Source organism: Bactrocera dorsalis, chromosome 3 (assembly GCF_023373825.1).
Source record: "Bactrocera dorsalis isolate Fly_Bdor chromosome 3, ASM2337382v1, whole genome shotgun sequence".
Taxonomy (NCBI): Eukaryota; Metazoa; Arthropoda; class Insecta; order Diptera; family Tephritidae; genus Bactrocera; species Bactrocera dorsalis.
In genome coordinates this window covers 23,756,632-23,783,136 of record NC_064305.1, presented here as the reverse complement: position 1 = coordinate 23,783,136, position 26,505 = coordinate 23,756,632, and the positions used below count along the sequence as shown (strand labels likewise).

The 26,505-nt window shown below is 31.6% G+C and overlaps 3 protein-coding genes across 10 annotated transcripts; 2 read left to right on the top strand and 1 right to left on the bottom strand.

Annotated features, from left to right (window-relative positions):
* Positions 1 to 93: 93 nt before the first annotated feature.
* On the top strand, positions 94 to 3,120 carry LOC105228662 (WD repeat and HMG-box DNA-binding protein 1). Its single transcript, XM_011208565.4, has one exon. The coding sequence runs from the start codon at positions 247 to 249 to the stop codon at positions 3,028 to 3,030; it is 2,784 nt and encodes a 927-aa protein (XP_011206867.2). The 5' UTR covers positions 94 to 246; the 3' UTR covers positions 3,031 to 3,120.
* Positions 3,121 to 3,533: 413 nt separating this feature from the next.
* LOC105228661 (arginine-hydroxylase NDUFAF5, mitochondrial) lies at positions 3,534 to 6,103 on the top strand. The gene is made up of 5 exons (XM_011208564.4): positions 3,534 to 3,802; positions 3,878 to 4,133; positions 4,199 to 4,423; positions 4,485 to 4,697; positions 4,760 to 6,103. Exons 1-5 carry the CDS (start codon positions 3,630 to 3,632, stop codon positions 4,907 to 4,909), a joined length of 1,017 nt encoding a protein of 338 aa, XP_011206866.2. The 5' UTR covers positions 3,534 to 3,629; the 3' UTR covers positions 4,910 to 6,103.
* A 1,065-nt stretch (positions 6,104 to 7,168) lies between these two features.
* On the bottom strand, positions 7,169 to 26,474 carry LOC105228659 (USP6 N-terminal-like protein). Of its 8 annotated transcripts, XM_049451590.1 has the most exons (7): positions 26,200 to 26,474; positions 25,109 to 25,841; positions 20,129 to 20,810; positions 18,703 to 19,088; positions 17,632 to 17,696; positions 9,458 to 9,563; positions 7,169 to 7,971 (listed from the first exon to the last, which is right to left on the bottom strand). In XM_049451590.1, the coding sequence occupies exons 2-7, from the start codon at positions 25,540 to 25,542 to the stop codon at positions 7,899 to 7,901; spliced, it is 1,746 nt and encodes a 581-aa protein (XP_049307547.1). In that variant the 5' UTR covers positions 25,543 to 25,841; positions 26,200 to 26,474; the 3' UTR covers positions 7,169 to 7,898. The 8 variants fall into 8 exon arrangements, with proteins under 8 accessions (XP_049307547.1, XP_011206862.2, XP_011206860.2 ...); XM_011208560.4 differs by having other exon boundaries at positions 9,458 to 9,512; positions 25,109 to 26,474; XM_011208558.4 differs by lacking the exons at positions 7,169 to 7,971; positions 9,458 to 9,563 and adding an exon at positions 11,408 to 13,912 and having other exon boundaries at positions 26,200 to 26,473.
* Between the last annotated feature and the right edge of the window lie 31 nt (positions 26,475 to 26,505).

Below are 26,505 nucleotides of genomic sequence, written 5' to 3'. Positions count from 1 at the left end.
CCTCTTTCGAGAAACGTCAATAGGAAATCAAAAAGAAATGCCCAGCTGATATGACATGGGCTTGCCGTACTTATTTATTTTTATTTCTAAAATCCTGCAACAACAACCCTGTTTCTGATTTTCGTTGGTTGGTTATCATGGTATTTTGTTTGGCTGCTTGACCACTAATATTTTGGCGCCAACAAATCATTAGACAGTAGTAAATTTTACATTAGCAGAAGTTTTGATTTATATTTTATTTAAGTAATGGCCTATGAACGCAGTTCATTGCGCTATGCGCATACTAATGGATTCACAAGTCTTATATTTACGGAGAACGATGAATCCATAATTACGTGTGGCTCTGACGGCGATATACGCGTGTGGCGAGGCATTGACGACGATGATCCCAGCTCCACTTGCCTAGGAGAATTTGTTATATGTATCGCACATAACGGCAAACGCCTACTTGCATCCACTGACCGAAATACTGTGCAAGCCTACACATATCCAGAGTTGGACAGTGATGGCACATTAATGCGTTTTACTGCGCCAGTCACTTGCCTTCGCGTTCACGAGAAATATGTTGCCGCTGGTTCAGATGACACAAACATAAAGGTGTTGAAAAGTGATGATTGCAAAAGCGAATTTCATTTACAAGGACATAGTGGACCTGTCCTAGGTCTAGATATTTGCAATAAAGGTGAATTGCTAGCTTCCATATCGGGTGATGGTAACTTGAAAATCTGGAACCTGGGTCAGAGTGGCACAGAAGTGAAAAGTATTTCGGGGTTACCTAAAGCAAACAGTTTTGAGAACGCTGTGCATTTTGGAACACCTTGTTTTGAGCCACAGAGCAGTAAGTCGTTGGCATATGTGCTTGGTAAAGAGATAATAGTGTTGAACACTGACACCTGGGAAGTGAAATTTACACTTTCTGACGAACGAAATAAAGGAGAGTACACATGTTGTCGCTTCTCTAAAGATGGACAATTTCTTGCCGCAGGAACAACAAAAGGTGAAATAAGTGTGTTTGATTTTTTACGAAAGCAGTCATTGAAAACCGAAGCACCATCAAGCGAATGTCAATCTATTACCTGTATAAGCTGGAATACTGCAGGTACCGAATTAGCCTATTGTGATGTGACTGGTCAGTTAGGAACGCTATTTCGTACAAAAGGGGGAAACGGTGCCGTATTCCCTGACGGCGAAGCGGAGGAAGTTGACTTCGGTGATATTGAGTTCAACAATGATGATAATGATGATTTGGTGAGTGCCAATGGTCTGGATGTAAATGATGAAAATGGTGATGATGATGATGGTATCTCAATTGAACGTCTTAAGAATCAAGTAATGCGGAAGGCTGGTGGATTTGCGGATGATATGGATGAAAATACGCACGATTCCTTGCCTAAATCAATACATAGCGATATTGAACCGCAACCGCTAGTGAAGTCTTTTAAACAACAACCTGCATTTCAACCAGGTGCAACACCAATTCATCTCGAGCATCGTTATCTAGTTTGGAATGATGTTGGTATTGTAACAGCACATACAGAGGGTAATGACGGTTCACTTGATGTAGAATTTCACGATGCCAGTGTACATCACTCCTTGCACATTCCAAACTATAGCAACCACAACATGGCCAGTTTAAGCACGAGCGTATTGGCATTGTCTGCGGAAAATTCAACCAAATTAGTGTGTATTGCGCTGGCAGCTTCCGGCAATAAGGAATGGTCGGTAACATTTCCAGATTGTGAAAGTACCGAAGCTTTAGTAGCAACCAACAAATTGGTGGGCGTTGTCACTAGCATGCAATTTTTGCGTATGTTCACCGTAATGGGCACTCAACGTGAAATAATATCTATTCCAGGACCGGTATTAGCATTGGCTGGTCATGAGGATCGTATAATGGTAGTTTACCACAGTGCTCCACCCGGTACACTTCAGCAGCATTTATCCGCAATGCTAATACAAACATCCGGCATGCAGCTCCGCACTCAACACCTCACAGTGCCCTTAACACCCGAACGACGTCTAACATGGCTTGGTTTTTCAGATTGTGGTTCACCTGTATTTTGTGATTCCATGGGTTTATTGCAATTGTATAGCCTAAAGAGTCAATGTTGGTATCCAAGCTGCGATACTTTAAAACAAAGTCAAAGCGTTTCAAACAATTACTTTATTATTGCTGTATCAGAACGTACTCAAATTATTCAAGCGGTATTATGTCGAGGCAGCTCATATCCGATGACTAATCCGCGACCAATGACACAGGAGTTGACACTACAGTTACCCATTTGTGACATTGAAGTGGAGAAGTCTGAGTTGGAGGATGCTTTAGTGCGTGCTTCAATTATGAATATGGACAATGCTGATAAGGTAATTAAGGAAACAGCAATCAAACTTTTCGCATTAGCCTGTCGCAGTGAAGTGGAAATGCGCGCCAAAGAACTCATTGAAACTATTGCTTGCCCCGAACTCTTGCTCTTAGCAGTGAAATATGCCACAAAGTTGGGACGTATACATCTTTCAGATCGTTTGTCGGAACTGATGCCCCAACTTGAAGAACAAAATCAACGTGAACGTCAAGAGCTACACGAATTTGAGCAATACAACAATGTGACGCTATCGCCAGTTATGCGTTCGCAAAGCCCCAACTTTAACAACAATGTTTCATTTGGTAACCGAATAGCACCAAAGGCAATGGAATTAACACAAGCGCGGCGTGCATCACTTAAACGTTTTGCTATGTCCAATTCTCCAATTTCTTTCGGAAAAAAATCAGCAATTTTAAGTGCAACGGAACGCAATTCGTCGCCAACCTCTACCCCATCCAACATTGAAGCAATTGAATCACAAGAAAATATTCCTGATAAAAATACTGAACAGTTGGACACCGCTAATGATGATATAAAGGACGTTGCCCGTACACCGCTTAATGCGGTAAATCCGTTTGCAGCTAAACGCAAACATTCAGAAATTGATTCATCCAATAAAGGTGGAGTCTTAATCAATGGTGGCAAGCTGAAGATAATAAAAAAATGATAAGCATAACTATTGGGAACAATAAGTTTGTATGTAAGTGTAGTTCTGTATTTTATGTTTTTAAATATATTGACCCTGTATTCGTACCCAGCTTTTCTTATTTTATTTTATTTTTCTGGTAATATGTGGCTGTGAAAGAAAATCTACGTTTTACTTAAGACTTGGGGCTTTTTTGTGGTTTTATATCCGTTGTTTTGTGGATGGTTTACTTCCGCTAAGCCTAGATGAGAAATAAATTCATCCATGTATGTAGTGTTTAATGCAAAAAGACATGTTGATGGTTTCAATAAGGATAAGTTTAATAATTTTTCGCTTCAACTGATTTATTTAAGCTTAAAATTTATTTTAATTGATTGAGTAGCAATTATATGTAATCATTCAAATCCTGTTTGATATTTTCAAGTTACTTCCTCTATGACTATCATGTCCCGCATTTAGTTGGCAAACCCGACATATTTTTTTATTTAGTTGGCAACGCCTTGCTCACAACAAAAAACAGCTGTTAGCGTATCACAGCTGATCGATCCATAAAAGTTACTCGTACGCATATTTTTTATTATATGAACTTCAACTGTGCCGTATTAAAACTATAAATTAAAATGTTTAAAAGTATTCGGCAAATAAGTTCAAAACAATTGCTACACACATATAAAATATGTTTTTATGAGAAAGGGTGTCAAAGTAAATCTGTGAATTATAGCACACAACCTGCACATCAAAATATATTTGATAGAAATGCAAAGCGTCTGCAAAAGGAGCGTGCTGCCCTAAAGTATGTAAAATATTATATATTAGCAATAAATTTTATAAAAGTACACATCAATCAATTAATATTTTAACCACATAGCCCGGATGTAGAGCTTTATGACTACCTTAAAGAAGAGGTTGGTTTTCGCTTAGCGGATCGGATCATAGATATAAAACGTGAATTTACAAATGCCGCAGACATTGGTTGCAGTCGTGGCTTTCTTTCCAAACACATAATGGCGGAAAGCGTACAACATTTAACGCTTTGCGATACGAGCCCTACAATGCTGGCGCAAGCGCAAGGCACACCTGGTCTGAAATTAACTAAATTAGAGTTGGACGAGGAGAAATTGGATGTAATGTAACAGTTTAAAAATTAAAATATTTAATGATTTTGCTAATTATATAAATATTATTACAGTTTCCTGATAACTCATTAGATTTAGTTATATCCAGTTTGAGTTTGCATTGGGTTAATGATCTACCAGGTTGCTTTTCGAAAGTAATACATAGCTTAAAACCTGATGGTGTTTTTATAGCATCTTTGTTCGGTGGTGATACTCTATATGAGCTACGTTCATCGCTACAATTGGCTGAAATCGAGCGTAAAGGCGGTCTTTCGCCGCATATATCGCCTTTTACACAGGTTTAATTTTATTATAGCGAATTATAGTAAGTGCAAGAAATATATATATTTTTTTATATAGATTAGAGATGTAGGTGCTTTGTTAAATCGTGCTGGTTTCACCATGCTAACCATTGATACCGATGAAATTGTAGTGGGTTACCCCAGCATGTTTGAACTTATGTGGGATCTGAAAGGTATGGCGGAGAATAATGCAGCTTTCAATAGACCAGCGCATATAAGTCGCGAAACAATGTTGGCGGCAAGTGCTATTTATAAGGAGTTGTACGCTAAGGTATGAGCATACTTCGAATATATCAAAGTTTGTAGAGAATAAAACTGAAAATAACACTTAAGGACGATGGCGTGACGGCGACATTTCAAATAATATACTTTGTCGGCTGGAAACCGGGTCCGAATCAACCCAAACCTTTGGAACGTGGCAGTGGTGATGTTTCGCTAAAAGATTTAGGCAAGATTATCGAATCTGGCGGACCAAAATCATAAAAGAGTTATGGTGCTAATATAATAGAATTATGCTTAAAATCGAGGCCAATGCATGTGTAACTTTTTGTGAAGAAAACTCACCTTTGTATTATAGCAAATGCTGTCTTTATTGATTTTAGAAATAATAGTCTTTAACGTAAATAAGCACTATAGTACGTATGGCAGTATACGTACGTATGTATACAAAGTGTGGTAATTTTCTTTTATAAAGTGTTTCCTTTCTTCGAAGTTTGCATATTAATTTTTGAAAAAATAAAAATTAGCGAGTATCACTTTGGTTAAATAGTTTTTTTTTTTTTGTTTTCTTTTAGACGACAAATTAAAAATAAATATTTATTTATATACATGCTTCTTTGTATATGTACATACATATGTACATATCTGAACTGTTGTTGCATGTTGTAAGCATATTTAGCACACTTAGTTACTAAAGCATTAATAGTTATATAATTATATACTAAAAAAGTAAAATTTCAAACAAAAAATAATGCTTCATAGGGGCAATGCCATGAAGAATTCCAGTGCATCATAGAAATATACAATACATACATATGTATAACACAAATTATTATACAATTTATAAAATTCAAATAAGTTTTGCGTATTATAATTATGTATATTACTAATATTTGCTTTTTACACATTGACTTTTATTCTCATTCGTTTTGTAATTTTTATTTCTCTTATAAATGGACGTAATTCATTAACGTATTGTTTTGTTTTTGTTAATCATTAGTGCCACTTGCAGTGCGTTTTTTACTCTTCACTTTCATCAATATTCAATAATAATAATTTACAAATAACATTTTTTCTTTAACTGTGAACTGTAAATTGGTTTAAACTCGGCTGTATTGTAAATTTTGGCTTAACATTTGTGAATATTTAAATTTCCACTTTTATACTTCATTGCATTGAATTTTATTTGCTGCTTATAAATGCAATGCAAGTCTGTTTGTTTGTTTGTATGTATGTAAGTAACTAACTATGTATGCGTTTATGTCATTGAACTCGTAAACGTTTTGAGTTATACAATCTATTTAGTGGTTTGCCTATATTGCCTTGCATTTAAATTTATTGAAGAACAGTAAAACTTTTATTTCTTATAAATTTGTAACTTTTATGTATGTATGTAAGAGCTTTTAATTATCTTTAATACATATTTGCTGTAGAAAAATAAATAAAAAAATTGTAAAATGCATTCTTTTACATATAAAAATGTCAAGTTATGTATTTGTAATGTCGAAATTATACGGTTCGCACATAATACTACTTTTTAAAGTAAAAAAGGTACACATATACAATGCATATGAGGAATGGAATTGTATTCTAAAAAACTTTTGGAGAAAGTGTAAATGCCTTGAAGAAAGCAAATATACCATAGGTATTAGGAGAAAGGACTCGATTATGGGCGTTATGACGATGGGCTGTTATACTTAACGCTTACTAACTTTTTCCTAGCGAGGACTGTCAACTCGACAGCATATTTCAAAAGCATTTGGGGAATGTTTTAATTAACAAAATAAAGATTCTCTGGTTTAAGTTTGAAGTTAGTATCTTGTGTGTAAAAAATTGCAAGTTTATTTTTTATTTAAACTAGTTAATAACAATTGTCAATATTAAGAGAAACTGATTTGTTATGAATAGTAAATTAAGTCGCTCTGCTGTCTTCGATTTTTAAAATTGAAATTTTAATTTTCCCGTTAATAGTAGGTGTTTAAACGGATAGTGTTTATAAAACAGTAATGAGCAAAAAAATTCATAAAAATGAGATTACGATTTGGTTTTCAAAAGTTAGGCTATGTAATATTCTAACAGCCAAATTGCAAACTGCGAGTTTACCGATGTTAAAATAATTCAAACTTTGAATCAAATTAGCTTAAGAATAAGTCTACATTTTTCAAAATTAAATCAGCCAATTATTATATTGCAAAGAAGCTTGTTCAATATGAAGACCATCTTAAGTGCTATCTTCTCACTTATTAATCGTTTTACGTGAAAACATGAAGATAGAATTACATTTAACACCAACTAGTGTTCTTTTATTACTCACTTGACAAAAAATGCAGTTTGTTTCCAGAATCGGATAACACCCAGTTTGCGGTTGTTAGCGATTGTTATAAATAATATAGGTTAGAAGCTTTGTAGGAGGAAAATAAAACAAAAAAAAATTGAATAGGAACAGGCGTTTGCTTATAGATTCAATTCGCGGCTTTTTAGTTTTTTTCTGCAAAACACGAAATTTAAAAAGTATTGTAATCATAAATAAAAATTATATATTTATGAAAATCAATATACAAAATGTAGTTCTTTAAATGAAATACAAAAAAAGTGTTAATACTAAACAAAGCACTTGTATAACAAGAACCCAAATACGGAGAGAAGAAAAACAATAAGGTACAATGAATTCTATGTACTTACAATTTGAAAATATTTTGTGTAACAAAGTGTAATACTTAATTCTTATGATGACCGTCCACACTTTCACTTTATTTGTATGGATAAGAAAGCACTTTCGATTGTTAATTCCATTTGTTTGAATTTATGAATTGCTAAATTGCTCCTGGACACACTCCTCCTCGACAATTGTGCCGTTTGGTGAACGCATATGGTAAATGCCGCCTAATTTTTGCGTTACTTGATGATGATGCTTCTGTTGTTGTTGCTGCTGCTATCCAATTGGCAGCGCTGCACCGCCGCCTGCGCGTCGCAAAGGCGACATAGACACCGGCGGCACAGAAATGTGTGCGCTTGTTGGCTGTTGACGCGTCGGTGTTGGCGTTGGTGTAGGTGTTGGTGTTGTTGGTGGCGGCGGTGGTGGTGTTGCAGAAGGCGATACTGTAAAGTGTTTTGTTGGCGTTGCCGATGCCGACACCGATGCTGACGATGTGGAAGTAGAGGTTACGGCACCGGACATACCGCCGCTGGCCGCTATTATGGATGTGCACGACGTGGACGTGGTCGCTGTCCCTGCCGCGAAGTTTGCCTGTCGTCAGGTGCTGCTCAGAAGCAATATTTCACGTTGTGGCGTATTTTGCAGGGCATTAGCCGTCTTTAAATGAATGCTGTGCGCAGTGTGCGTGAAAAGGGGAGAGAGATCAAAATTACTTTGAGGGAATTTTTTTATTATTTCACTAGTATATTTCAAAATGTTTCTTAATGTGTTTAAATAATAAAAAAAAAAACAAACATTCAGCGTATTATATGTGTCACAGTTGTTTATGGAGTCTTAAATTCTCTTAAGGGGTAGTTAGAATTTTCAAAAAAATATTATTTTTATTTTTGCATTTTTTTTAGTGTAATTTCTTAAAAATACTCTCTAAAAATTTCACGTTGATCCGATAATTAGTTTTTGAGTTATTCTACAAATAACAAAGAGAGCTCGGGCACTTCACAGCGCTAGTGTGACAACTGTAACTCGAAAACCGTTAAGTAGATTTTAATGAAATTTATACAGCTTTTAGAATAAATAATAAACTCGGGCCTGATCGAAGGATTTTTATTTTTTCGAAAATTTCGATTTTTTAAGACCAATTAACTGTTGATTTTTTCGCAAAAATTTCCTGAGGACGCCATTTTGTTAATTTTGAAAAAAATAAAATAAAATCCTTCGATCAGGTCCGGGATTATCTATTTATAAAACTAATTTTTTTTTGTCCGATTGTTTTTAGATGAATCTCCAAGGACTTATGCTTGTCACCGCAAGTACCTTTTTTTGGTACAGGGTCAACACAAACAACTATAACTTTGGAATTTTAATTTTCTTTTCAAATTTTCGTGACTTCAAGTCAACACATCCTATAATAATGCCATATTACTACTTTTGTGACATAACATAATTTAATAGCAAAAAAAAAATACTGAAAACTCTCATTTTTTCGTGCTTCTGACTACCCCTAATCCCTTAATGATTCTAGAGTTCGATGGGTTTAGGTAACAGGAACGAAGATGGATTTATATTTGAATAATATCGACCACCTTGGCTGAATAATCTAAATTTGTCGGGAGTAGTTTTGATTGTACCACAGAAACATAATAAATCCCATGGATATATAAAATCTTCCAAAACCAATAGAGAAGGTTAAGATGGGTATTTCAATTCCTACAACAGCCGGTTCTACGCACCAGAATTGATCCGGTTTTTATTCGGCCAAGGGCTGTTATTTCAAAAGAAATATCTGTCTTAAGCTAAGATGTATTTAGACATTCATTAAAAGTAATCAACATAAAGCTGCTAAAAAATTTCTATCTGCCCCAATGAGTGTCCATATCATCTACGAGAATTGCATTTTATATTTCAAGATGACTAGATATTTCTTTTGGCTAAGTCGGAACGGAGCCGGATTTGTACCCGACCAAGGACTGTTAATTCGGCACCATTCCTCGAAATTACTTCAGGAATGTTTTCTGCCGCTACAATAACAACAACCGAGTTATATAACATCAAAGGACATTTCCGGAAAAAACTGAAAACAATAGTTAACTATATACACACTAAAAACAAAAAATATATTATCACTAAAAACAATAAAATATAAATTAATTACTCACTTATTGTCTTCCAGCGAGAATGTCTCCGACGAACCGTGCGAGGCCACCGAAGTACCTGCAAGCGAACTTCGTATTGAGTGCGAGTCCTCGGGTACGTTTAGCGTTACTAGCATTTTTATTATTTATTATATGTACGTATTTTTCAATTTGTTTTTTGTTTTGTAGTTAAATTTAAGGCAATTGTCGGTGATGGAAATTTTATTGATCATTATTGTGGGTAGAGAAAATTTTTAATTGTGGCAAAGACGTTTTTCCATACAATTTTTGGGGATTGTAAAATTTTTTGTCGTTTCGTTTTTGTTGTACGTGAAAGTGGTTGTTGTGTCCAATTTTTTTGCGTAACAGTAAACGAATTAAACATGAAAATTTCAAATTTTAATTTTTCATTTTTGTTGCGCATTTATTTTAACAAGGTTTTTGTTTATCCAATACACGTTATTTATTTTTTTTTTTAATTTTCATTTAGGGCCACATTTTGTTTCAACCAAGCCAATATTGTTGTGAAATTATTTACAAAAGCAAAAAATACCAATTTTTTATTAATATTTTGTATTTAAAATTTTTCAGTTTGTATAAATTTATTTGAATAAATGTGGAGAGAGCTACTTTTTTGCAATAAATGAAGAAGAGAGCAAGTAAATAAATGCTTTTTTTCTAATACATAGGAAAGTTGTGGTTGCAAGTGTGTGTGCGTGTGGCGTGGCACCTAGCTTTATAAAGATTAAAATCGAATTTGGCTAGGATATGCGTCGTAATGTTAGTAGTGGAGGGGTGTTAAGTATGCAAGTTGTTCATTATATTTACTGTTGTGCAGAGTTCACAAGCTAATTGGCAAAATACGCTAGTATTTGGGCTGAATATCTAATCATAAAATTAAGTTTTTAGAAATCGGAGATATGCTTGTTCAAGTGTATGCGCGAGGCCATAGCGCAATCACGAAATATTCAATTATTTACGATTTGATGAACTACATAAATCTAATGTTCTTTATGAAATGCATTTTCGAGCACATGCAAAATATTAAAAAAAATTATACACATACTAATTATTATTATTGTTACATAACTTTTTTTCGGTTAAACAAACAATTATAAAAATGCAATTATATAATAATTTCGAGCATAAAACGCGCATGCTTAAGATTTAATAAAAAAAAAAAACATTTTTAAAAGATTTGTTAGTTTATAGGTATGCAATATACAAATTATTATAAAATATTAAACAAGTACCAATGAAAAAATATATCTTCGAAAAGGAGATGTAGAAAAATACATAGGTATGTGTATCATTCCAAAAAATATAGATAAAGAATTTATAAAAAAATATGTATATATAATATGCGTGGCTTTACTAATCACTAAGGTTTACATAATTCTGAGGTGATAACCGCTCTAATATAACATTTTAAGGTGTCTCTAGACTTTAATACATATATTCAAAAACTTTCTAAAATAGATGATATTTTTAAAACTTTTTAGAAAATATCTTTTTTTAAATATTTGCGATTCCCTCACGAAGTGCTGCGAATTGCACTTACATTTTCGTTACAAAAATTATTACCTTAATAAGCTTTAATAAGAAATATCATCAGAGAGAATTGAAAATAAGTTGTCAAAGAAAATTTTTTTTTGCACAAAAGACTACCACCGAAACAACCGTTTGCAAATAGTCACTAATGTGACGTCAGCAGAACAGCTGCTGCTAACCAATTTGCGATTTCCATCAATAAAAAAGGTTTTCTTCATAATCTTTATCATACATTTTTAATGTAACTCATAAGGATTTACTTAAACTTGAAGCAAAATAGGTCAAGAATTTTTTATATTGTCCAAAAGCAACTTTAAAAACATGAAAAAAATCCTTTGTTTAGATCTCTACAAAAATTACTACATATGTCCTCAATTGCTCGGCCGAGCTGTATTTAATGGATATGTGAATAAAAATCATAACTTTAAAAATTAAATAATTTTTATTTATAATTTAATTATTTATGTTTATTTAAATTTCAGTACATTTTTTAATGCTATAAACACACTACTACAGTGCCAAGTGTGAAATGCGTAGACTTTCGATATTTGCATGAAAATTCGTTAACTTTTAAAGCACTTTTTGCAAGTTACTGACGTCAGGCGTACAAAAAGCGCTAACTAATTAAATGACATTGTAAATGCAAAAAATTATATATTTTTCACATATTATATGGTAGGTATATATGTATAAGTATTGTATATAGATGAAGTACATAGTTGTAAATAAATATCATGGTACAGGTATCGCATTGTAAGCATAATATATAAATAAATAAGTATTGGTAAATAGTATAAAATAGTTATATAGGAATAAAATAGGAATTACAAGTTTATGTTATAAGCACAATGAATATACACACATGTACATATATACATACATATGTATGTATAATACACACAATGATTGAAATTATAGACTTCGAAGCTAAATAATTGCAAAATCGTGCTCGTAACTAACAATTTGAAATATTGAAAATTTGGCTTGAGCGTCTAAAATATTAGCTTTGCATACAAAAAATACGGTATTCTGGAACAAGAATATGATTTTAGTGACTTGTGGAGAAAAAATTATTTAACTTATTCAAAAATAAATACATTTTATTAAACAATATTATGAACAATTATTTATTTTTAAGAACAAATCAAAAATTAAAATAAATGTTTACAAATATTTATATTTTTATAATTTTTGTTGAACTACTAATATATTTAATCTGCCCAATATAAAGAAAAAATTTACTGTTGTTTGTGTGTAATTACAATTTAATTAAACACACTGACTGCATGTGTCGTTAAAGTTAAAAGGTGGCATATGCACCTAAGATATAATAAAAAAAATTAACTAATGGAAAATATCCGAAATTTAAACAGATATTTTCATAAAAAAACAAATGCAAATCAGTACGAAATTATGTATAAACTTTTAAAAAATTAGTGTTAATTCATTTAAGCGCACAAATTATTGTGGAATTATTATTATAGAATGTTTGAATTCAGCTAATAATTCAATACCATTTTTTCTTAATAACTTCTATGGAAAATACAAGTACATATATAATAACTGCATTAAGTAAGGGAATGTTTGCAATAGGCAATGTTTGGAGTAAAATAAGTATGACAAAAGGAGTGAGGCATAGTATTATTGAAGAGAGATTCTGAAGTTTACAAATACATATTGAGTAATTATAAAATTTAACTAATTACTTATGTTTTTTTGCAATGGCATTTTTTTTTATAAAGTATACACTTTTAGCAGTATGTGTGCTTAGCAAAAAGGCAAGCTACAATATGGAAAATAAAATTTTTAACTCTATACTAACAATCCTAGGAGTTATATAATGAATTTGGCTATATAATTATATGTTATAGACTGAATATAGCGAATACGATGCTTAGCAATGTCACTATACATTAGCAATAACAGCTAATGGAATATTCTAGCAGCTTACGTCAATTATATTTTTAACAACTGTAAATTGGTTTTTGTATATTATATGTTGTAAAGGTATTTTTTGGCAATAGGGGAATTCAATTAAACATAAAAATATATGTGTAAATCTCATAATTTTAATATAAAAAATTTTTTAGTACCCTTTCTGTTTCGATTTCGTGGCATAAATTTTCATATTATGGAAAAAAATATTTTATACTTAATATTTTAGGCTGTTATTTGCTAGTATTTAAGGTAATACATTCCATGTATGGGGGAAATTTATTAAATGTAATATAAAAAAAAAAAAAACATTTTTCAAATATTTTGTGACCTATGTATGTATATGACAGCAGTTTTACGCAATCGCTATATTCAGCCTATAAATATGCAAGCTTTTTCTAAAATATTTTTCAAACAAAAAATATTAAATGCTATAATTTTTTATTTATATTTTATAAACGCAATAGCATTACATTACTATCGCATATTTTAAGCTTAAGGCTAGCTAAATTGGCATATTGTAATAACTACATACATATATTTATTTTAATTATTAAATTTATTAATAAGTTTATAAATACATATTTAGTGCACTAGTAAATGTGGAATTACTTAGTTTTTTTTGCACATTTTCTAGTATATAAATTTATAGCCGAGTATTTTGTACGCTGAGTTCATCGTCATCAATGTCAGCATTTTCATTAAAGTCTGGCGGTAAATCAACAACATTCGAATAGTCAACGTCAACGTCTGTATGATTTTGTAACGGTAACATTGTATGGCTGTAGCTATAACTATTACTGTGCCTATGTAAATAACTCTGGCTGTGGTTGTGATTGTGACCGTTATTGTAAGCATTGTTGTCAATGTCATTGTATAATTTATTGTTGGTGGTGACAACAAATCCATTACTATATAGTGAATAACTGCTAACAGCCGGTGAGGTGGCTAAACTAGTGATACTTCGATACGTTTTCATTGAATATGCATCACCTAGAAGAAGAATTGGGACGAAGATGGTGGAAACAATTTTGTGTGTGTTTGAGTGTCGGTATGTTCATGGGTGAAGAAATAGAGAAAGAGAGAAAGTAAAGTAATCATCACAATAATAATCATTCAACGGTAGTAATCATAATAAAAAAAATAATAATTTTATTAAATAATATCTATGTTTGTATGTATGTATGTATGTAGGAAAAAAATTATAAAACCATTTAAATGTTGAAATGTTTACAACTTATGTTGTAAATAGGTTACAAAAGACAGATAGAGAACTAGTGAAGGAGAGATAAGAAACCATTCACAAAAATATTATATATATTTAATGCGAAAATGCTAAATTACAAGAATACACATATGATATATGAGTATATATTTATGAAACTGAACTTCAAGTGAAGCTGTAGAAATTGAGAAAACTGGATTAAATATTGTATGCATGTAAGTAATAAGATGTAGCAATGGATCCATTTTCGAGTAAGTAGTACCAATATTCCACCATTAATATTTATTGTTTGGCAGTATGTATGTTTGTAATAAATTAACTGTACATGTAATGGTTACTGTTATATGCACATATAGTCAGAAGCTTAAAGTCGTGTTTTATTTTATAACAGTTCGTATTTACGAGACATAAGAGTTTTATGTCTTCCAAATTGGAATTTTGCAAAAAATCTCATCTCTTATCCCATTATTTAAATATAATATTTACTTACTGTTTTATCAAACAATGGATAGTTGAAAATCACTTATTTTCATTGAACTAAATATAAAATAAAACACGACTTAATTTGTTATAAATGCCACATTTATCCGAGTTATAAAATACCCTCATATTGTTATTACATTATTAGTAAAAGCTGAATAAAATTACAAAAGCGAAGGCGTAATTTATATTAGATGAAAAATAAATAATATATAGTTATACAAAATGTTCCATATACTAGATATATAAATATGTTTTAAGCAAAAATATAATGAAGTTATTTTTATTAAAGTATTCAATGCAGATTATAAATTACATAAAGATCTTTTACAAATTTTTATGTAATCTTAGGAACTACAGATATTTTATTGCAGCGTGTGTCTAAATCATTACAGATAAGTGTAGTTTTTTAAATGACAATAGTAGACAATTCAGAAATATGAAGACACACAATTTTCAGAGATATAAAAACAAAAAAAATACTAACCTAAAATATTTTGAAGTCAAATACAGAAACATTGTTAGTTCACCAACAATTTACGAAACGAAAATACGAACGTTCTTGTTGTAAGGATATAAGGTATTCTACAAAAAAATTTGGAGTGAAGACATTCTCTGGCTCCGCTATCTAGAACACCCTGATATTCAAAAAAAAAATTTAAACTTCGATGTGTTAAGGCTCTACATGATTTTTTGCTTTATATACTATTTACCTTGTCAAATAGTTATCTACTGTCAATAAAATCATTCTTTAGTCAAAAAAAAGTTGATTAGCCAGTTAAAATTGAAACTATAATCAAAAGACTTACTCCGACTGGGACCTTTTAATATGGAACTAAGAAATATGAATAATACCTAAATTATGAATGAAATCGTTTAAATATAGAATAACAAATCACTCTAATACAATGATAACTTCCTCTTGATTGGCGTAGACACTGTTTACGCGGTTATAGCCTATGCGTTAATAATTCAATAACTTTTTATAGCCTCTGACGTCACGCCCACTATATTGATATTTAATCATACATTTTAATCATTTCAATTATACAATAAAACGATAAATATTTCCTCATAACATAATTTTAATTTGAATTTTATTTAGTGTTGATAACGATTGTTAGGTGAAATTGTAGCAAAAAATAAACAAAGAATCAAGAAAAAGAGTAAGTCTGTCAAATAGTTGGAAGTAAAGCGATTTGATTTAACAAGAAAAATTCAATAAAAAATCACATACATTTATAAAGTGTAAACAAATAAGAAACAGTGTAGTAAATAAAAACCCGATTGTCATAAAATTAACAAATAAGCAGAAATTAATGTGTAAATAAGTAAAAATAGATATGTAATGAAAAACTTGCGAACGCTGGAGCGTTTTTCATGCCGGGCCATGGTGATTATGTATTACACAAGTAATCTATGGGTAATTATTATTATTATTTCAATGGAAGTGTAAAATATTGAAATAAATGCCATTAAATGTGTCATAAAAATGAAGATAATTTCATAATATATAAGTGGGCAAGCAAAACGGATTAAAGTAATAAATTATGTACAGTAATATTTAATATGTTGTAATATTAAGTAGTATTTACAGCGCAGCATATGTACAAATACAAACATATGTACACTTATACATGTATTTCATGCAGTATTGATTGTTATTAATTAACTATTAACCTGCTAAGCCTCTACGTTTCTACAAAATTCACGCACTACCACAAGCTAGCCTGCTCTAAAGCTGTCTTTTTACGCCATTATAAAAATAAACTCAAAAATTCTGCACAGGGCGTATCAAATAAGAAAAGAAACGGTCTCTTAATTGCCTTCCGCAATCTGCTCTAATTCATTTCACACACTCTTTCTTTTTTATACTATATATGTAGGTAGATATTGAAAAAACTCTGTATACACTAATAAAAAAAATGAAGCGCGATTATTAGGAGCTTGCTTGCTAAATAGCTTCAGTCTACGTATAGAATTTTTAATTTTTTACTTTGAAATAATTCTTGTCGTTTGTTTAATTTACGCCTCTGATATTGGCATTGGGGATATGAACGACAAATATACTGAAGATATTACGGTGTATTTAAAAATAAAACATACATATTTATTAGTGACACCTATTTATATAAACAAACGGAGTGTAGGTAGAAAAGCTCGCTTTAAAAGAAAAAAAATACCACAAAAGGTAAATGAGTAAATTACAAAAAAAAAAAAAAAAAAAAATCAAGGAAAATAAAATATAAGGGATAATATAAAAGAGTTAATTCAAAATTTAATAATATTATTAATTCTACTAATAAAATTACGTTGAAAAGGTCAGAATTAAAAACAAATTAAAATAAAAGCAAATTAACTTATCAGCTGCGCTGTCTGGGGAATCTCTTTTGACGCGTTAGAATTTTTAAACAAGTATGTAGTATGTACAACTTGGGGGCATAAAGCTAAGGCTTTATTTAATATCTATATTTATTTACTAGCACTAGACATCTCACTATTAAAATATTAAAGTGCAATTTACATTAAAGAGCAAGATATTGTTAATACAAAAGTACTTTATAATTAAACTTGCACCACACAGTGAAATGTTTGGTATGAATTGTAAGGTGAAATACATATTTTTTATTAGAACTAAAGCATACATATTTTATAAGTGACTGATGGAATGAAGTTTTAAAATATATATTTTTATATTAGAAATCATGTGCTTACATTATATTTACATGTATAATTTGTTGTGAAGGCATTTAATTTAATTTTAAAATTCAATTACAGAGCAAACTTTGTCCATATACATATTTTAAAACTCCATTTTCATATTGTAGATCAAAGCATTTTTATTGTACGTATGTAGAGTATCGCATATTAAAAGCATTTTTTATGATATTATAGTAGTATAGAGTATAGTAAAGGAGTGATTAGATGTGGTATTTAGTTCAGATAATATAGATTGCAGATAATAGAGAAAGAAACGATATGTAAGATATGTAGATCAGAAACTTACCGGTAGCGCATTCAGAGGTCTCATACGACATAGTTGATTGTACTTCTACTGCATTTTGTTCAGATCTGAAAAGGTAGAATCGAAATCATTAATTGTTAATAGGAAATAAAAAAGAAAAATTTTAAATTTGATTGCACCGAAGTTAAAATACCATTTGCATTTTTTATATCAAAAAAGGATATATAAATAATAATGATCTTTATTATGATTATAATGTCAGTTTGTATACTGTATGTTATAATGATTCGATCTAAAAAAGCATGCTAAATTTCGTGAAGATATTTTGTCAAATAAAAAAATGTCCATACAAGAACCTGATTTTGGATTCGACAAATGAGCAGCTTCTTGGGAACAAAAGGATGTGTGCAAAAATTCAATAGGACTAACATGGCTAAATCGACTCATATCGTCACGATGATTATTTAAGTATAAACATAGCGTCATTATAGCGTCTTTGATGTTGCCTTTTGGTTGTCATAAACTTCGTGGCAAAACTTAATTTACTCCCACCCTATGCAGGGTATAACATGTAAAATATAATAGTTTTTAGCGATAAAAATAAATAATTGTAGAAGACAAAACAATATGAAACATGTAACAAATAACATTTGAAACAAGATATAGGAAAGATAAGAATACATTTCATTGAATAGTTTTCATTACGAAAGCTTAATGTTATTTCAACTTCTGAACCGCAATAATGAAGTCTTATTTTGCAAATTGGAGCAATAATATAATAAATACAGTAAGTTTCATATTTTAGTTTTTTTTATTTGCTGTGCAAGAATAAAGACGAGTTATAGAATATATATTGAATATATGAAATAAAAATATTGTTCCCATTTGAGAAGTCTGAGTTTTTACTATCTATATCAACCTATGTTATTGAAAATAAAAAGAGATGAGTTCCTAATTTTTGGACGCTACTTTTTAGTACAATTTAGAAGAGAAAAACAGTTAAACCGCTTAAAGCACTACTAAAAAGTATAAATGTGTTTTTTTTTAAGAAAATGCATATAATATTTGGAATTATCCATAAAATAAAATACTGTTCACCTGGAGCAACCTTACCTCAATATCACATCAGTTATAACTTGTTTTTCCGTATCGGTATATTCGGAACGTCGTCGCCCGATCTTTTTCTCAACATCCGCCTCCACGAATTGTCCCAACGGTCGAACAGGGAATTCATTCGCTTTTGGGGGTGGTGCCACATCCAATTTCAATTCTTTCAACTTTTTCAACATACGTTCGAGTGCCTCAATTACGTAGTCGTCGTTGTAACCGAAATTTTTATGCAATTTCACTTGCAAATATTCAATAATTGAGTCCATATCTTTGAGACGCAACAATTCCTGTTTGTGCAAATATAGTATGGTGACGGCCATCGCAGTGACGACACGTTCACCCTCCAACAGATAAATGTCCCACACGCGCAAAGCTAAACTATATGGTATCTGAAAATAGTAAAGTGGAAGTGTAGTAGTAAACAAGTATTGAATATAAAGATATTTGTACGAAAAAGAGTAACGTAAAGAAAAAGAAAGTAAAACACGTATGGTGACCAAGTACCAAGTATGGTGACAAGCCAAACTATTTGGGCAGTGTGTATATTGTTATTAATGTTTCTGCTTGATTTGGGGTGTTATTATTTAACTTTCTTATGTAAAGTGTTACAAAATTTATTAGTTAAAAGAATGAATTGTTAAAATAAACTGAAAAATGCATACGATTTTAAAATGAGCAATGCAACAGAAGCACTAATACTGCTATAAAATCAGCCAGAGTAGTAAATAATTAAATGAAAACGAATATAATACTTATGAAAGTCTTTAAAAAATATAATACTTTATTTTAGAAAAAAAAAATATAACTAAGTATGTATAAGATAAATTTTTTCTCCGGTTACACCGAAGCAGAATACCTTTCACAAATAACAATGTTTCAAGCCAAGAACTTGATTGTATCGTTCGGATTGAATGGTAGCTATGTGCTACAGTGGTCCGATTTTAAAATTTTGTTGGGAGATTATAGCATCGACCTGAACAATTAATAATTCCAAATTTCGTGAAGATATCTTGCCAAATAAAACTTGATTTAATCGTTCGCTTTGTATGGCAGCTATACTGGTTGAAAAAATCTGCCGCTACAACCACGAAAGCTATATGCTGTTTCCATATCGGCGGTTCCGACAAATAAGCAACTTCAGGGGAAGTTGAGATGCAAAATTTTAATTGGGAAACTAGTTTGCCTATGTAGTACAGACAGACTTTGGACGGACATGGCTAATTCGTCTCAGCTCGTCACCCTGTTTAAAAAATAAAAGATATTATTGCTCATTGTTTACACAATTTTTAAATTTTCTAAATAAACAACTTCGAATCAATTTTCATATAAAAATATTGAAGTAAGATAAATTTAAAATGAAATGAAATATATTAAAATTTAGTTAAAACAATTTGTATATTTACAAAATAATTTTATTATATCTACATACCCGCTCCACGAAGATCACAAAGAACCATTTAATCGAGTAAAGAATGGCATCGACATTGTGCTTCATGAAATGTTGATGCAATTTACGCATCATCTTCGACAGTATCCGATCGTGATGTTCAAGGAAGCGCGTCAGTTTTGGGAAGCCCTCAATGAACAGACCGTGCATAGCATATTTACGATCTATAATTAATTGATTTAACGCCCAAAATGCCTCTTCTTCCTGCATAAAAAGCAATAGCACACCGGCCAGACATGCCATACCCTGACAATAACCCAATTCTGGATTATATATACTATACGCATTTAGCACATTGAAGAGGGAGCACTGTTTAACGCTATACCGTTGACGGTAAGCGACATTATCACGAAATTGTCGATTTACATCCGAATCGATTTGACGCACCTCGGTGGAGTATTTACGCGCCAATGCCAACATAGACGCGTATTTGTCTGGATTTGCGGCAATCAATTCGTCAACATTCAGCAATTTTTTCCATGCTGGCCAACGCATACGATCTGGTATACCTTTGAAGACACGTCGTCGCACTTTCTCATTATTGGGATTCCAATTGGCAAGCATTTTCATCCATTTCTTGTCGCGCTCTAATTCGATTTTGGTACGCTGTAGCTCCTGTGAGTCGCGGGTGTCGGGCAGGCGGGAATCGTGCATGAAGCCATATCTATGCGTGTAAAGAAGAAAATACAGTCACTGTGAGAAAATATATACTTACAAACAAATGTGTGTCTGTATGCTTGTGGAAATGGATTTACTTTATAATAAGAAAACTTGTAAATGTTGCAAAGTAACAGGTATTTATTTACCGGTATGCACGTATGTTTCTATGTATACGCTGTTGTGCTATGTTTATGCTTAAAGGGTTCATTGTAAGAAAGTGTGGAATGTGGCACGGAAGCAAGATCGCTGTGGTGGGAAGCGAAAGAAGTGCACGACAGTGAAACAAGCGTTTTGCATTAATTTGAAAAAAAAAAAAAAATAATAATAATAAAAAAGAAATTATGCGCAAGTAGACTTGTTACTCGTACAGTAGTATAAGTTGTGAACTGCAGTGGGTGAGCAGGCGTCATTTTTATACTCTTGCAACATATTGCTATAGAGTATAATAGTTTTGTTCACCTAACGGTTATACATATCACCTGAAACTAATCTATATAGATGACAATTTGTTTGTCCGTCTTTCCGTTCGTGCATGCTATAATTTGATTGAAAATATAGATATTTTGAACAAACTTAAAATGCGCGTTCTTGGCAAAAAAAAAAAATATGAGTTCTTAGATGGGCGTGTTAATCCTATAAAGTGTCATAACTAAGCACTAAATTAAGATATATAACTAATTTGATACAATGAATCGCAGTAGCACGAGGGGTCTGGGGTAAAAAGTTTTGAAAAATATGCGTGCCCCCGCCTCCTAAAAAGTTTAATGACCATATCTCTTAAACCAATTAAGCGAAAAAAACCAAATTCGAATACTCCTATGATACTGTGAAAATGGATGAAAAGCGTGATAAATCAATAACTTAATATGCCAGAGACATTCAATGTTACTATCGAAGTGGTATGAGAGGGCTTTATTCGAGCCGGTGTCAAAATCGAACGACGTGCACCGTCCACTTTTAGGTAAAATCATATATGTATCTCAGGACCCACTCGACCAAATTTGGTAACGGCAATCCTTTAACATTTTTATGTTACAGTGTGAAAATGGGCGATATCGGACTGCGGTCACGCCTACTTCCCATTTTACAAAATATTTAATGCCATCTGATTCTTTTCAATCAAAAGTACATATCAAGGGGAAATTAATATAATGGGATAATACTTTGCATGAATAATGTCTTTAGACTATGCTATACCTATGTATAATTCACTCTTACCGAAAATATTGGTCAATGTGTCAGATTTATAATTGATATTCAGAGACAATCCTTTCCTGACAGTAGTATGTGTGTGTGCCACAAATGGGTTGAATCGGAAGTAATGCTTCGCTTAGCCCCATATGCCTAATATAAAGGTTTACGAATTTCCGAGTGACTTTATACCGCATATATCGCCCAATATGTGAGTTATCATAATTAAATTGATAGAGCTTGTTTTTCTTACAATAGTGCATATTTGTGCTTAGAATATATAAATCGGGTGAAAACCTAGACCCCATATCAATAACAGGCGTTATGTACCTGAAGGATCTTCGCTGGTTTAAATCTTTGAAGTAGCAAGAGTATGAAATGTTCGGTTATATCCGATCTTAGCACCTCCTTACTATTTGAAATTGCTTTAAGTGGTTTTGGCTGCATCCTAAAGGGTATAAGAACCAGCCACAAGCAAAACATTGGCAAATTGCCCGGAAATGTGTGCGGTGGCCAACTTATAATAACAATAGGAAATTATTGCTCCCTAGTAGCTCTAAGTAGAGACGAAAGTAAATGGTTAGAACTGTGCGAATTGGTACTTGGAAGGTGTTGTAATTCGCTTTTGAAATCCACAATACAAAAATTATGTATATAAAAACCTATTTTGTTAGGTTTATGCATTTTTTTTAAATTCGTGTTGCATTTACAATTGAGATTGTGCCGGATGAATAAATTTTATTTTGATTTATTAATGCATTTTTAATTACACTCTCATCAATTGCTCTGTGATAGTCATTTAATATAACACTCACCCACACCACTACACATTATTGTGTGCATATTTTGTATTCCTTCTGAAATGGAGGTCGAATACCGTCTTTCACCCACTTTTCAATGGGCAAAAAGGTCATCTCCTAAGTGTAGTATAATTAAGTGTGTACAAAGTACATACATACATATGTGTAGTAATGCAGTCAGGTTTTTTTAGACAAAATACTTTTCTTCTTTCATAAGTAAATGAAAATTATCGACAAAAATGGAAATGTGCGAATTTCTAAAGCACCCTACATGAATCATCCAACAAAATGAGACGTAAGTTCGTACATACATATAATATACATATGTACGTATATAATTTAATAGGATATACTTTTTCTCAATGGCGCACAGTGGCACCGCTCCATACATTTCTTGGAAAAAAATAGAAGGAGTGGTCGTACAACAATGAAACTTTGCAGAAACACTTCTCTGGACTAAATTAAGAAATTTTGAAAAAATCTTGGAAAACCGCCCACTGACACACCCACCTCCCATATAACTGCAATTGCCAAAATTTTTATTTTTGGACCTAGGGACTTGAAATTCGGTACACTTCTTAATTGAGTTCTCCTGATGAAAAAAAATTAAACTTAAACGCAAAGTGACGTTATTTATACTTTTACCTTGATAAAAATCCAATATAATATGCAATGTTTTAATTGAATATGTAACAGGCGAAAAATTGTGTTAGTTTTTATTTGCAATATTATGCAAGCACCATATCTTTAACAATGCGATCTAGTTCTAAGGAAATTTTGTTCGAATGACGCCTTAAGCTACTTATGTAAGGATCCGAAGTTATAAGAAGTCTGTTGAAGAAATGAAATTAAAATCGATGTTACTAAAAGAGACGGTAATTGGCGGTGGTTTTTTTTTTTTTTAATTGAAAGTACATACTCGGAGCTTTCATTTTTTTATAGTAAGAGGGCTAAGCAAGGCAAAGCACATAAAGTTTTTTTCCATCAAAAAATGAAAAGTTGATATTTTTTAGTATAATTTTTGAAAAATTATAAAAATTAACTTACTTTGCCAATTTCAATAATTCTTTTTTTATATAAACAAGTAGGTACTATATTTTCACTAAAAACTAACAGAAAAGCCATAGCTGTAAACTTACACACAAAAAAATTCTTTATTTGGACAATAATTTTAATCTGATTTTATTAAATAACTTTCTGTCGACTTCTGTTAGATTTTTTAACTATAAAATTTCGCTTTTTATAAAAAACCTTGTTTAATTTTTCTTATTCAAATATTTCTTTACAAAACAAAATCATTAAAGTTTTGAAATTGGAAAGTGGAAAAATCTTATTTTTTCCGCCGAAATGCCACTGTGTGGCGTACGAATAGTATTTGTAAGTTGAGTATAAGTTGAGTATTTTTTGAACGCTTATATGTATCTTTGTATATATGTACATATGCGTAAATTTCACATATGTATGTATGTACGTATATGAAATTATTCATCAAGGCAAACCAATCAAAAATTTTAACCTTTTTTGTTTCTACTATAGAAATGTATTCAATACATATGGTATTTTTAGAAATATTGTATTTGTACATAGAAACAAATGAAGTTTTTAAGTGCTACACTTACTGCAGACTGCTGGATTTCTATAAATGCATAATATCTATACATATGTATGTAAAAAGATGTTAATAGAAATCACTTCAAGAAAACGAAATTTCTTAATTGGAAAATGCCCAGCCTTTAATATCCAACATGGATAAGGCGGGTACACATAAATCTAATAAATTGTGAATAAAAAATATGTGGCAATATGAATATCTGTAATACAGTTGAGCTTCCCTAACTCGAATAACCATAATCCACAAATATCTTCGAGTTATGGAAGGAAATTTTTATGAAAATTTACTTCAATTGCCAATTCAAGAGTTCAAGTTGTAGATGTTCAATAATATTAACTAATAATAAGAACACAAAGCCCAGATCTGTCATTTGTAATATTGGAAAGCAACTCATTTTTTGTTTGTGGTTAGCAAATTTTACATTTTTAAAGGGTACACATATGTATATATATATATGTACATACGTTCTTAAAAAAATCAAATATTAAAATTTACATTCTAGTGTTGTTGACATAAAAATAATATGGGTTGTAACAAAATGTACGATAAATGTATGTACGTATAAATATAAATTGCCAAACCATATCAAGCTATTTAAAATGTGTTTGCCATTCCAATTCAAATATAATCTACAATAAAAATACCTGTGTTCTATTGTATATTATATTGATAATGAATTGTTCTTTTACGTATACTCACTTATCCGTAATATGGTAGAGCTCAAATGTAGGATTCTCCCAAGGGTCGACCACATTAGTGGGATCTAAACCCAACGAGTAACGATTGAAAATTGCTTCACGTTCGTCTGCGGCACGTTGTAGTAACGCCTCTTGATCATCAAACGCTGCTACACTTTTGTTACTTGTATTATTGGTCATAAGCGGCACATTTGCCGCATCACCTCCAGCTGCCGCTGTTAAAACTGTTGTATCGCTACTTGTTGTTGTTGTTATGTGCGTAGTTGTTGTATGATTCGTAGCTACGGGTGTGGAGGCAGGCAAGTTATTTGTATTATTCGCATTGCTATTACTTGTAATTGTAATATTGTTGATGTTGGCGCTGTTGTTGTGATTGTGACTATTGCTGTTACTGCTGATGATAGTGACACTATTAGTGTACACAGTTGAATTCATGGTTGCAAATTTTGTTTTTATTTAATTCTTGTATATTTTACTAAACAAGAAGCGATTGTGCGGGCGCTTAGCGATAACTTGTGGCACTGAACTCCGAAGGCTGCTATGAGTTAAGCAGTACACGTTGGAATGACTGTTTGTTGATGTAGTATCAACTTCACTTTATTATTTCTTTTACAAAAATGTATCTCTGGATATACTGCCACAGCACGATTTATTAAATGCATCTGCTGTTGTTCCGGTTTTTTGATAGATTTTGGCCATCGATGTCATTGTTCAGCTAAAAGCCCAGCTCATACCTTAATAAGAAATTGGTTAATAATACCCCTCCGTTATTGTTTTACATTATATATTTTTAAACCATAAGACTTCACCAATATCAATATAAAATATATGACGCCCCCGCTTTGTCTTTAATAACTTCCACTCTGCTCTTTTATCAGATCAGTGTAAGCTTAAGAAAGCTATTGTAACTAATTAACTAATTTTCGTATATTCAATTAAGTTTTGCCTCTGTTATAAATAGTACACTGAAAGCAAACTTTTAAGATTTTAAATATTTAATTTCTTATCGCGAAAACTTCCTCTGCATATTTTTAATTATGATATTTTATCCGTGAACAATACAAGCTCACACACAAAAACACACGCACATACTCTTGGCCGTCATCAAAATTTCTCTTTTTTCTGCTGAACAGCGTTTTCTTGTAGTAATTCCTCAAAAAAAAACTATTTTTTGTACTTATATTCACTTCGGTCACACAATTATGCCAATATTTCCATATATTTTGCTCATTTTATCATATATATTTAATAATATTTACACAAAAATTCCGACAAATCTTAAATTTTTATACTTTCCCCAGCGCAACACAATTGTAAAAACCATTCGGAACTTGAGAATTTTTGACAGCACTGACAGTTAAATATCCGAATGACAGTAGAAAGTACAAAAAGAAGATA